Genomic DNA, 14,014 nt, shown 5'->3' on the forward strand with positions numbered 1-14,014 from the left:
GGATTTGGAGAAGCTGGCATACCTGCAGTGATACTTTTAGCACACCTGCAATGATCGTGTTAGCACTGGTGGTCATGCTGTGATCCTGGGTCATGTTTGCCTTGGTTAACATAGCAATTCCCAGTATCTGTTGTTTGGAAGGAACCCAAAATGTCTACATGCCACCAGCTCCATAAGGGCTTCTACCTGGAGGGCCTGAAGAGAGCCATATTACTGATGAGTGGGTTTTGTTGTAAATGGTTAATTTGTCTCATTCATCGATGAATAGTTCCACATCCTGTTTTCACTCCGCCCAGTAAAACTCTGTAATTTGTAATTTGTTAACTAATGTTGTCTTATTTTAATTTATTTTGTCTTTTATTTTTCTTCATTATGTAAAGCACTTTGAGCTACTTTTTATATGAAAATGTGCTATATAAATAAATGTTGTTGTTGTTGTTAAAACTGATGTCTGATTCACTGCTGTGTTTTGAAAATGACGAAGTGCACCACTCTTGGTGGTCCATGCTTTTCCTGAAGGACTTCTCAACAGCATTTACAGAAGGGATTGTTGTGAAATTTTGCTTTACCGTCTCCTAGAGCTGTGACCTCTGTGCCTTTACTGTTAGCCCATGTGGTGTTACTTCAACCCATGGTGAGTGCCACCCTGATACTATTTGTAGCTATCCTAAAATTGTAGCCAACTCCAGGTGTTCCTCCTCCGCCTGCTTGAATTGGCTTGCGCTGATGCTGTGCACTGTGTTTGGATACTCAACACTGCATTGTAGTTTGCATTTTAACCAAAAATTGCAGAGAGAGAGAGAGAGAGAGAGAAGAAATGCAGCTTTTCCTTTGAAATTGCAGAGTTCTCACCAATAAATAAGTACAAGTTCAGATTCTACAGATCTTTTGGCCAGTTTTATTCTGCACTCTGTGAAAAATGCTTTATAAAGTAATAAACAATTGAGATGGAGACGCACCACATCAAAGTGATAAGTGCTATGTGGATTATTAAAAACACACTGACACCATAATATATAATATGCCAAAAGGTGGTTGCATTAACGTAAAGGTTAAGAACTCTTGTTCTAAAAAAATTTGAGTAGTGTTTATTTAACAGTCATGTCAGAGAGATGGAATGTAGTTTTATGAACACAAATTATTACACATCATTTGAAACTGTGAGCCACATACTATTCATGAGCAGTTTAATCTAATAATGAGCTGATCTAATTAGGGCATTAGTTGCCAGAATACCAACAGGACCATAATAGGACACAAAAGAGAAAAATAAAGTTTTAGAACATGTTTAGAAAGATATGGGGGCTGACATTTTTTTAAAGAATGCTCCTAAATCTTGCACATTATATTGCACTTACTATGTGAAATACCTTTCTACAGCTGTAAAATGTGCAGAGGTCACTGACTTGGAGGACAAATGTAGTGATGTGTCACCATATGGTACTGGAGGAAATAACTGATACATGAAAATGACCCTGGAGGAGCTCTATTGTCCTGTCTCCTAAAAACTAAAGTGAAGGTTCAGTTTATGAATTGGACTTACTTATAGTTGCCCATTTTCTGTTGCTAATGTAAACTACATTTTGTGTGCATACCTCTTCTGTGCTATGCAGTTTTTTGACTTTACAAACCTCTTTATAACTTTACTAGCAAAATACCCGCGCTTCGCAGCAGAAAAGTAGTGTGTTAAAGAGGTTATGTAAACATATATATACATATACATATATAGATATATATACATATCTACATATACACATATCTACATATACATATATATACATATATATATATATATATATATATATATATATATATATATATATATATACATATACACATCCACATATATATATATATATATATATATATATATATATATATATATATATATATATACATATCAACATATATATACACATACATATACACACATACATACACACACACATATACATATACACATACATACATAGTGCGTTGTAACACGGGCTGTGATTGTTACATGGGAGGGAGACGACAAATCACAGCTTCCCGCTTTCTAATCGGGCCTGTGATTGGTGCTTTGACTGATGCCCAGATCCCACAGTATCTCCACTTAGGAGAGGCGTTAGGCAAGTATAATTGAATAGTTGTGCTGCAAGTTTAGCTTTACACCTGTTTTTAAGGCTTATTGACTGAAAGGGGCTTTCATGAAAAAAGTTAGGGCTTTGCTACAGGATACACCCTCCACAAGTTAAGGAAGTAAAAATAAAGGTATATATTTCTGTTTTATTTAAACCTTTTAAGTTTGCATGCGGGCGGCATGGTGGCGCAGTGAAAGGTGCCAGTTAGGAGACCCGGGTTCACTTCCCTGCGTGGAGTTTGAATGTTCTCCCCGTGTCTGTCTGGGTTTCCTCCGGGTACTCCGGTTTCCTCCCACAGTCCAAAGACATGCAGGTTAGGTGCATTGGCGATTCTAAATTGTCCCTGGTGTGTGGGTGTGTGCGCCCTGCGGTGGGCTGGCAACTTGCCCGGGGTTTGTTTCCTGCCTTGTGCCCTGTGTTGGCAGGGATTGGCTCCTGTATTTAGGATAGAGCGGGTTGGATAATGGATGGATGGACATTTGTATGCATAGCCCCATTTGCCCGTTTTCGTTTTTTTTTCTTTCTTCAGTAATATTTCAGCAAACCCGGAGCTTGTCAGTTCAAATCCTGGTACTGACACCACTGTGTGACCCTGAGGAAGTCACTTCACCTGCCTGTGCTGCAAAAAACAAAAGTAATGTAACAAATTGTACCTCACATGTTGCAGGTTGCTGGAATAAAGGCATAAGTCAAATAGATAAATATGTGTTATACACATAGGAACTATGCATTTATTTTCAGTTAAGTCATCTGCAGCAAACCTTTATAAATGAGGGTTTCTCCTTTTTAGATAGTACAAACTGTTTCTTCTTCATTGAGGTTTTCTCTTGGAGAGCTTTTTTCATTTCATTGAAAATTAAAGCAGCAGCTGCCAAAATATGTAGCTTTCTTATTAATTTTTCAACATTGTGTAAAATAACTTTATAAAGTAACATAAAAGGTTTAAATACTGGTTATCCTTTTACACTAAAATATTACTGAAGAGATACGAAAAAAGTAAAATGCATATGTTGTTTTTCTTTAAGGAGATTAAATATTACTGAAGAAAGAAAAAAAAAAACTAAAACAGCCAAATGGGGCTATGCATATGAACTTAAAAGGTTTAAATAAAACAGAAATATATACCTTTATTTTTATTTCCTTAACTTGTGAAGGGTGTATCCTGTAGCAAAGCCCTAACTTTTTTCGTGAAAGCCCGTTTCAGTCAATAAGTCTTAAGAACAGGTGTAAAGATATTGACAATAAGCTACGCAAACCCACCAAGACATGGAATCGCTTAAATCAAGGCGCTGCGCTACCTTCTTCCAGATCGGCCCCAAGGCGTTCATATTTTTCAAAAGCAGTTCTGGTCTCCATCGGCATCTGTAGCTGAGTCGAAAAACACCATCCCATACTATTAGTTAACGATTAACACATTTCTATATGTATTGTAAGCATACAATACAACTGATAATATGTTGTGCTTATTTATCTGGTGTACCGACATTTTTGCGCGTTTAACGGCTGAAATTCAACATGGTTTGTGCCCTTCAGAATGAAAACAGTTTACATTTACCTTTTTAATAAAAGGCGAGCTTTTAAGCCTGAGAAATCACCCCATAAATGCACACGTTTAATTGCACATGTGTTAATATGTATGCTTACACAGTATTAAAAGACACTCAACAATTAACGTCATTTACCTTCGTTCCCGCGATTGAGTCGTGCTGTAAATTCTTACTGTGAAATATAATTGACAAATAATTTGTTGAATGAACTTGTGAAGAAGGTGGAGCTGGAGTATTACGTCACTTCATTAACGAAAATGCCGTGATGTGCGGAAGGGCGGGGTGAGTGTGGGGGTTGACGGAGAATGTTTTCTTCAGCGCTGTTTGGGGCTCTTCCTTGTTTTCAGTTCACTTGATTACGTAGGAGGCGTGATGACGCGATACGCGACTCCGCCTCCTCCATTACAGTATATAGACAAAAAAGAGGTTCCAGTTATGACCGCTACGCGTAGAATTTCGAAATGAAACCTGCCTAACTTTTGTAAGTAAGCTGTAAGGAATGAGCCTGCCAAATTTCAGCCTTCCACCTACATGGGAAGTTGGAGAATTAGTGATGAGTGAGTGAGTGAGGGCTTTGCCCTTTATTAGTATACTGTAGATCAGTTATAGCAAGTATCTAGACGATGGGCAGGCACCACCCTTCATTTTTTAATGAAAACATCATTAGTGTAATGTATGCGCAGTTATATACCATTAATGCTCTCTCATAAGTAATCAGTTGAGTTGCTGAGTTCAAGAAGAGTATAATTTTTCTTGAGGTCTGAAAAGTTGCACTTCTCAAACTATGTTTCATTTCTTTCACTCTCTCATTTGACTTTTCTGACTTTACAGTAGCTAGTTCCTCCTTGGATATTGCTCATTTTGTCAATCCCCTAACTAATAAAGCCTCATTAGCACAGATTGATAGTTGTCCAGAATTCTGCAGTATGGCTTCAAGTATTCAACCTTCAGTACTTTCAGTAATTCACAATACTTATGTTGTGATCACCATGACTTTAATGACAGTGATGTTAATATTTTTCTGGTCTAATACACCATTTAGTATCATATTCCTATACAATATAAGCCTCATAACCAAAAGCAGTATAGATATGTTATAGGAATGTTCAGATTGATTTTTGAGCTTATATGTATTTTGAATTTGTTAGGATATATCAATGTATTTTCCAGATTTATATTTCTACATTACATCTGCTGTTAGGGACTTATCTCTTACCTTTTTCTTTCCATCCTTAGGAGATTACACAGAATGAGGTCTTTTTAGCTCCTGGAAACCATCTCACGAATGCAACGCTTGATGATTCAGTGGAGCAGATTGCTACATCATCATCTGATGACACAGTGCCATCATGTGGCTTTGTCAATAGCTGTTACTTCGTAAGTGGCATATTTTTTTTTGGCTGCAGCTGGAAGAGATGTCAGCAGAACTAAAAGAATTTCCATTGGAAGTTATCTTTGACTGAAAAGATTTTCCTATTTATATTATGCAGCAATATGTACGCCCTTAATTTAGTTTCATTCACATTTTTCAGTAAAAGCTATTTTACCACATATTGGGGAAATGTATCATTACTTTTCACCCAGTGCCATTTTACTATGTGTCTTAATTACTGTACTGCAAGATTGGTTTAAATACATATATAAATGAAAATGAAAAACTTCCAAATGATATTTGTCAACTTTCAGAAGAAATGCATCTTTCATGATTTTCTTAATTTACTTATTGCTATCAATCTATGGAATTTCATAAAATGTAAATACCTGTTCTTGCTGTAGCTAAGCGAGAGAGAGAGAGAGAGGAAGAGGGATGGGGTGAAAGAGACAATTTATAAATATCGGTGATCATTTTCTCAGGAATTCTTGAGACTAGCAAAATTGTTTAGAAGTGGATGGCTATGGTTTAGGCTGCTGACAGGTGGACATATAAAGAAATCTGGAATGAGATGTTAAACTAATGAGAGTCTAATGACTTTCCATACTTTATATCTCACTTGTTATTAAAATCTTGGCTAGATGCAGTAGGAGTGTAGATTTCTTGGGATAGGTGTGACATTTTTTTTTATTCAGGTGTTTACTGTTATGTGTAGCATATGGATGGTCTTTTTGACATAGGCAGAAGCAAAAATATTTTGTAAAGACGTTTAACATTGTTGTGTATGTATGATGGTGTGCATTATCAGTCCCAACTCCTTGCCTGCCCTTCACTCCCCGTTTTTGTAGTTGTCTTATTTATAATGTTGCACCAAAGTTTGTCTGTCTTGATATATTCCTTGTTTTGGCAAAATGCACATAATAGTGATCCTTTGCTGGTTGCCCTGCAATATACATTTTTGTAAGTCAGAGTAGTTTATTTCTCAAAAATGCATTTCACATAGCTGAACATTTGTTGGCAAAAAGTCTACTTTTTTGTATTGATCTCTGTAAATTTTAATGGATGAACTACTGGAATTACCCACCAATTCTGTTTCCGTTGTTAGTGAATTAAACTATATACCAAATATGAGTTTTCCATTTCACTGCATATGTCATTGACACTTTATGTTAAGCATGCCTTAATTTTTTTAATTATAGTTATAAGGAATAAAATATCACAATTTACTGTAATTCCATGTGCTGTACATAAACATGAATACCATTACAGCATCCTGTGAGTAAAGCAATAGGTTTGCCACTTCTGGTTATAGAATCATTCATTTCACTGTAGTTATGAAGGTTCATTTAGCCACACAAGATACTGCTTTTCTTTTGACTTTTTTGATTTTGACAGCATTGAAACAAAGGAATGTTTTGTCAGTATTAGTTGGTTATTTCTCTGCATTGTGAACCCCAATTTACATTACAGTGCCAGGTGACCCTGCAGAGACCTAATTAACAATAGAAGTAAGAGGCAATATGACTGTCTGTTAATTTGTCAGTTTTAAGGACTCCTTGCCTAATATCTAGTGTACCTTCCCCAATGCTACTCTGTTACTATACTGTGCTCATAACAATTTCTTTTCGAGATCTAATGAGAAGTCAAGCAAAATGACACCTTTTATTGACTAACTAAAAAGATTACAATATGCACGCTTTCGAGGCAATGATCCAATAGATAATAGTACATCTCCCTGCCTAGAGAAAAGATGTGAAACGTGTCCTTACATTTATAATACAGATTGTGTAGTTGTTCCGCACTGCCAGCTAGAACTTCGCAGAAAGGGATCATTTTCCTGCAGATCATCTAATGTAGTCTACTTAATTCTCTATATGAAATGTCCCAACACTGCAATCTGTGGGAGAAACAGGATAAACACTCTGCCAAAGAATGAATTTACACAGGTTCCACATTAAGCATGGCAATAGGGATTTTCCTGTAGAAATTCACTTGGACACAGTGTGAAGGACTTTAAAGTCAGAGTGCTTATGGGCACCTTCAAGACACAGCAAGAGAGAAAGGAGTTGGAAGTTAAACTGATATTAAAATTTAACACATTAAAACATGTTTTAAATATAGGAAATAGGTTTATGACCAGATATGAGGATTATTTACATTTCTCTTGCCAACTCAGCCAATTTTTCTACAGATCCACTGTAGAATGGAAGCTCATCAAAAACTTCAAAAGACTTTGTTGGGCAGTTATTAAAAGATCTTGACTGTACATTGTTCTCCTCTCCCTCTAAAAGAATCTTCGCCTGGAGGGGTCTATTAATTTTGTACATTGACGATGACCCACTTAAAGGTTTTCCAGTGCTGTCTCTGTCCTATTGTCTCAGGAAATTCCAGTTTCTGTATTACACCTTACACCCTCATGAAATTGGGGCCTGAGCTGCCTCGAAAGCTTGCATATCGTAATCTGTTCAGTTAGCCAATAAAATGTGTCATCTTGCATTGCATCCATAATGGCTAACACACTACAACACCTTACTGCTTTTAGAGATCCATTTATTATTTAGGACCCTGGCATCACTGCAAGGACATCTTATAGCTAGCCTTTGTCCAACATGGCATATGAGAAGCTGAAATTCTGCTCCTGACCATAAACATTTTACTATAAGTTATCTGTATACAGTGGTTTCAGAAAATCTTCAGGCTCTTTCATTTTTTTTTCATTTTTTATTATGTTGCAGCCTTGTGCTAAAACCATAATTTTTTTCCCCACGGCAAGCTACACTCAATACTCCAGAATGACAAAGCAAAAACAATATTTTAGAAATATATTCAGATTTATTAAAATAAACAAAAATACAAAAATATCACAGTAAAACAAACATTCAAACCCTTTACTTAGTATTTTGTTGAAGCACCTTTGGCAGTGATTATAGCCTGGTGTCATCTTGAGTATGACATGACAAGCTTCACAAACTTGGATTTGGAAATTTTTAGTCATTCTTCTCAAGCTTTGTCAGTTTTGATGGAGCCCCTCGGTGGGCAGCTATTTTCAGATCTCTCCAAAGATGTTTATTTGGGATAAAGTCTGGACTTCTTCTGGGGCATTCAGGGATATTCACAGAGATGTCCCAAAGCCACTCCTGTGTTGTCTTTGCTTTGTGCTTAGGGTCATTGGCCTGTTGAAAAATGAACCTTTGGCCCAGTCTGAGTGCTTTGGGGCAGGTTTTCATTAAAGGATGTTTCTGTATTTTAATTCATTGAGTTTACACTCAGCCCTGTCTCTTCTCCCAGTCTGTGCCACTGAAAAACCTCCAGCCATAACACTAGTCTTGGTTTCATCAAAAGAGAGAATCTCGTTTCTCACAGTCTGGAAGAATTTCAGGTGTCTTTTTCCAAACTTCAAGCTGGCTTCCATGTATCTTTTCTGCCACTGTGTTTTGCCACTTTGTCATAAAGGTCAGTGTCGCATTGCTGTAATAGTTGTTCCTCTGGAAGTTTCTCCAATTTCCACAAAGGTTCTTTGGAAGTGAGCCAGAGTGACAGTTGGGTTTTTGGTCACCTTTCTTACCATGGCCCTTCTCCAATGATTGCTCACCTCAGCTGGATGGCCAGCACTAGGAAGAGTTGTGGTTGTTTGAAATGTTTTCCATTTAAGAATGATGAAGTCAGGTGTGTTCTTGGTAATCTTCAGTGCTGCAGGAATTTTTGTAGTCTTTGTCTTTAGGTATTAATGCTTACAGATTTTAATATTCTTCGTATTTATAGTTAATTTAAAAAAATGTATAGCATTTTGTGTTCTTTTACTGTTGCGACTGATTATGCATTGATGAATTACAGAACATCCCAGCTGTGTATAATAAGATTTAATATGGGCAGCGTGATGGTACAGTAGTAAATGAAAAGCCCTTAAGCTCCAAAGTTGTAGGTTCAAATCCTGATCAGTCACTGGAGTTTACATTTTTTCCCATTCATTTTTTCTTTGGATTGTTCAGGTTTTCTGCCACATTCCAAAGACATGCAGGATAAGTTAATTGGCATCTTTTAATTGTACCTTATGACCACTAGAGGGTGTCTGAGTCCCCCAAACCTCAGACACAACAATACAGGCAACAGTTCCGTGTTCAAATGCAGTTTTCTTATTGAGTACAGAACCTTTTCACAGACTTTTCTCCCAATTAGCACAGTCACAATCACAATTCCTCTTCCTTTTATTATCCTCCACTCTCCTCCAGGCAAGTCTTGTCCTCCATCTCCTGACTCCAGCTGTCAGAGTGAAGTGAAGTGACTTCTGTTATGTTGGGCCTGTGAGTACTTCCAGTGCCACAACTTTGCACCAAGGAAGCACTTCTGGGTGAGGCGGAACCTCCATGAAGGGGAATCTTCTCCTGGCAGTACTCAGGGACCTCACTAAGGTTGTCCCCCTGAACTACAAGTCCCATACAACCCTACTGGTGTAAGCTGGGGTCATGCGAAAGGTTCACTGCCATCTATCATGCTTGGGGTAATCTAATTCCTTTCACCAGCTTTCCCCAATTCACCCATTATTTCTTCTTCCCAACTGGAAAAGGAAATCGGAATCATCCCGGTCTGGGTGCACCTCCATCTGCACTGTCATTCCATAATAGGTACCTGGCCCGGTAAAAGCTTCACTGCCCATCCCAGTTGGATTGCAAGACCATCCATTATGTCTCTCACACCCTATAAAACTGAGCATGTGCTCAAAGATTGAGTGACATTTCACTTAAGAATTATTCCTGTCTTACACTTAGACATTTTGGTTCCTTCAGTTTTATAAAGGTGCTTGACTAATGAAACACTAAAAACATTCAAGCAGGTGAATACTCTTTTTATTGGCATTAGATATTCTTGTAAACTGGCATAAAGTGATTAATTTAGAACAGTAGCTCGGTCAAAATCTTAATAAAAATTCCTCTTGTATCACAGATGTTGAAACATTAAAATATTACTGGAAAAGCTCAATGTATTGTGTATGTCTGTACTTTTTTATTTGAATAAGTAAGGTCAGCTAGTGAATGAAGGAATGCATGAAAATGGTGAAGTTTTTAAAAATGATTTGTATTGAAACTGTTTGCTGCCTTGTGATGAATAAAGAATGTGTTATATCTTTATTTCATTAATTGCTTTATAAACTGTTCAAAAACCTGGTAAATAACAAAAACCCATGAACAAATTTCAGCTTAGTTTCATAACATTCTTGAAGTCCACAAAAAGCAAGATCTAGAGGCCTGGAAGCTAGCAGGTGCTATGTTCGTTGTAAAAGGAAACGTTTAAAAATTAGTTATTATATGAACGTTAGCAGAAACCCAGATACTTTAGCAAATGAAACAATGGAGGAACTCCATCAACTGTATACTGTTTGCAGTATTTTCACTAACATACTATGCAAATAATGACCTAACGGTGGTGTCTTGTCTTGTCTTTTTTTTCCCCTTTTACCAATGCTTTTCCCTACACCTGTGTGAATGACTATATGTCTAGAAACAGCCTTGGAGTGATTTTGCTCTTCTGAATGGGGGCAAGATTGATAGTGAGATTTGGAAGGCAAGTATATCAACTGTCAGTCGCAGATGATTTTAATTGACATATGCATGGCAGTCGCTATATTCACTTCCCTAGCAATCTGCTTTCATATTTACCATGGCTGATGTTAATCATTCACAAGTTTTGCTTATTTTGGAACACTGAAATCATATATATATAAAACCAAAGGTTTACAAGGCATGTAATGTTAATGTAAAATGTTTATGTGTCAGTTTGATGCATGTCATAACACAAGAGACTTTATTGAGGGTATTTTGTTTTTCTTTAGTAGTCATAATGTCTTTGACCTGTTTATTATTTCCCCACACCAGGATCTGCAAGCAGCTACAGTAAATCCAGATCCTAGCCTGAAGGAGTTTGAAGGAGCCACCCTACGTTATGCGTCTTTAAAACTTCGGTGCGTCAGCTTGTTGTTCTTAAAATCTACCTTGCTTTTATAGCACTGTGAACCCTATTTCTAATTCTTTTCTACTGTAATTCTAGAAATGGGCCCCAGTCTGATGAAGAAGATGCATCTAGCGTTGATAGTGACCCGGAAGCTAAGGTAGGAGTTCAAAAGAAGCTATGCCAAATGTCAACTTACTTTTAACCTACTTTTTGATAATGATGGCTGTAGGACACCATGTCTATATGTATAGACCAGTCCATCCTATCCCTAGCCACCTTTACCAGCCTCTGCCGGAGAATCCTCACTGGTTCCAAGGCCAGTAAAGTGCTGTAATCCGTCCATTATATCCTACGTATTTTAAAACATTAGGACAATTTTGATGAGAGGTCACTTAGCCAAAATCATTTCTAGTCCAATTCATTTAATTTCTCACAAATACATTTCGAGTGAAGTTTTGAAGGTCCTTAAAGTTACTTCCAATATTTCCTAAATTATTACATGTGTCTAGGGTGTACAAACTTTCCTTTAACAAGTGTTCATCTGCATCCCTGTATTTTTTTATGAAGAACACATTTTAAAGTAAAAACTTGGATCCCCTTATTAATGTCATACAGTAATCCCTCGCTATATCGCGCTTCGACTTTTGCGGCTTCACTCTATCGCGGATTTTATATGTAAGCATATTTAAATATATATCGCGGATTTTTTGCTGGTTCGCGGATTTCTGCGGACAATGGGTCATTTAATTTCTGGTACATGCTTCCTCAGTTGGTTTGCCCAGTTGATTTCATACAAGGGACGCTATTGGCAGATGGCCGAGAAGCTACCCAACTTACTTTTCTCTCTATCTCTCTTTCTCTGACATTCTCTGCTCCTGACGGAGGGGGTGTGAGCAGGGGGGCTGTTCACACACCTAGACGATACAGACGCTCGTCTAAAAATGCTGAAAGATTACCTTCACGTTGCTTCCTTCTGTGCAGCTGCTTCGTGAAGGGACATGCTGCACGGTGCTTCGCATACTTAAAAGCTCGAAGGACACATATTGATTTTTGATTGTTTGTTTTTATCTGTCTCTCTCTCTCTCTCTCTGACATTCTCTGCTCCTGACGGAGGGGGTGTGAGCTGCTGCCTTCATTGCAACTGCTTTCTGCCGCGGTGCTTCGCATACTTAAAAGCCAAACAGCCCTATTGATTTGTTTGCTTTTCTCTCTCTCTCTGACATTCTCTGCTCCTGACGCGCACTCCTTTGAAGAGGAAGATATGTTTGCATTCTTTTAATTGTGAGACGGAACTGTCATCTCTGTCTTGTCATGGAGCACAGTTTAAACTTTTGAAAAAGAGACAAATGTTTGTTTGCAGTGTTTGAATAATGTTCCTGTCTCTCTACAACTTCCTGTGTTTCTGTGCAAATCTGTGACCCAAGCATGACAATATAAAAATAACCATATAAACATATGGTTTCTACTTCGCGGATTTTCACCTTTCGCGGGGGGTTCTGGAACGCAACCCCCACGATCGAGGAGGGATTACTGTACATCATTTTAAACACTTAAGTTGTTACCACATAAGCAATCGCAGCATTGTCTAAAAAAAAAAACCTTAGAGTGTGGTGTAAAGGCCGCTGTCTGCCTGCATCACATGTACAATGGAGGAAGAAGATGAGATGTTTTGATGTCTCAAAGAAGGTTTTGTTGTGTTTCTGGTTATTTTTATACTTTCTGCTATCCTTATGTTTGTGCCTTTTTGAGTTTTACAAAGTAAAACCTTTATTTTGCACAATTTTTTGCCCTTTCAGCACTTTAATTTACAGCTAAAGTTGCAGAGAAAAGAGGTGCTGTGAGTGGTGTATACTGTATATTTTGAGATTCAAGTTACAGTACATTTTTTCACGTTTGTTATCTTTATTGTACAGTTTTCAAAGTTTGTGCTTGGTTGTAACTCATAGAGTAAGTGGCTCTTATAAGCAACAATAATGGAAATAGTTTCCATTTAGGTACTTTTTTCCATTTAAATAGAAAACATTATTTTTAATCATCACAGTGGAGCACTGATAAGCACCTTTGCTCACAGATCCAAGATTTTAAGTTTGAATTCCATGCCGATCATTGTCTATGTGGATTTTGCACATTCTTCTATCTGTGAAGGCTTTGTTTTAGATACATTGGTTATTTGTTGAATCCAAATTGGTTCTGTGTGGCCTTGCAATGAATGGACTGGCACACTACCTAAAGCTAGTTCCTACCTTGCACTCAGTGCTGCCTAGGATAGGTTCTGATAACACTAAATTGTATTAATTAAATATGACAGTGTTATGTTATCATTTATAGAGGGCACCTTAAAAACTCATTGATTCAAAAACTGCTTAACAAGAAAGCAGTTTTTAACAAAAGGCCTCAATAGACAGGAACAAACAAGCTATAGTTTGTTATTACATATTTTATTCAATTAAAATGGCTTTCACTTTAACATTCTTACGAGTATTTGGTCGTTGTTTCACCTGTATTCCTGTGTATATTGTAATGTAGCTGCCTCTTAGTGAATATTATATTGCATCAAGACATCATTAACCCTGATCTTTTAGGCCACCATCTTTCTGTTGACAGCAGATCATGAATTTACCAGTATTTCACTTTGTCTTATTTATTCTGTATTGGATGTACAGTCTCACAAAATGTTTTAAAAGGTTTGAATATTACTTATGTTCTTGTCATTAACACATTAAACATCAAAAGTTGTAAAAAAAGCAAACATTTCCTTTGTCCTCATTAATCCCCCAGTTTATAAATTTTTTTTTGTAAGCTGAAGCAAACCATTTAAATTTTTGTTGTGCTCTATATTAATGGTTATTATGTTCAAAAGAAAAAAAAAACTATGTACACTGTGAACAATGTCGAATTGTTTTCAGCTGCTGCCACCTGCAGTCTATGGTCACAACTACAAGATTTTGAGTTTTACATTATTTCTAATGTGAACTCTGGAAGGGATTCTGCTAGCTCTGATCTAATGTAATGAAAAAAAAATTATG

At 37.1% G+C, this 14,014-nt stretch overlaps 1 protein-coding gene across 12 annotated transcripts in view; it reads left to right on the forward strand.

Annotated features, from left to right (window-relative positions):
* The window catches only part of apbb2b (amyloid beta (A4) precursor protein-binding, family B, member 2b), a 342,228-nt gene that overhangs the window by 183,498 nt on the left and 144,716 nt on the right, over positions 1-14,014 (forward strand). For 11 of the 12 annotated variants that reach the window (XM_051928061.1, XM_051928058.1, XM_028801948.2 and 8 more), the window contains 4 exons: positions 4,907-5,047; positions 10,539-10,601; positions 10,913-10,998; positions 11,085-11,145. In XM_051928061.1, the coding sequence (XP_051784021.1) occupies positions 4,907-5,047; positions 10,539-10,601; positions 10,913-10,998; positions 11,085-11,145 (351 nt within the window). The remainder of the gene's footprint in view (positions 1-4,906; positions 5,048-10,538; positions 10,602-10,912; positions 10,999-11,084; positions 11,146-14,014) is intronic. The other variant, XM_051928064.1, reaches the window with a different exon arrangement.

Source organism: Erpetoichthys calabaricus, chromosome 5 (assembly GCF_900747795.2).
Source record: "Erpetoichthys calabaricus chromosome 5, fErpCal1.3, whole genome shotgun sequence".
Classification (NCBI taxonomy): Eukaryota; Metazoa; Chordata; class Cladistia; order Polypteriformes; family Polypteridae; genus Erpetoichthys; species Erpetoichthys calabaricus.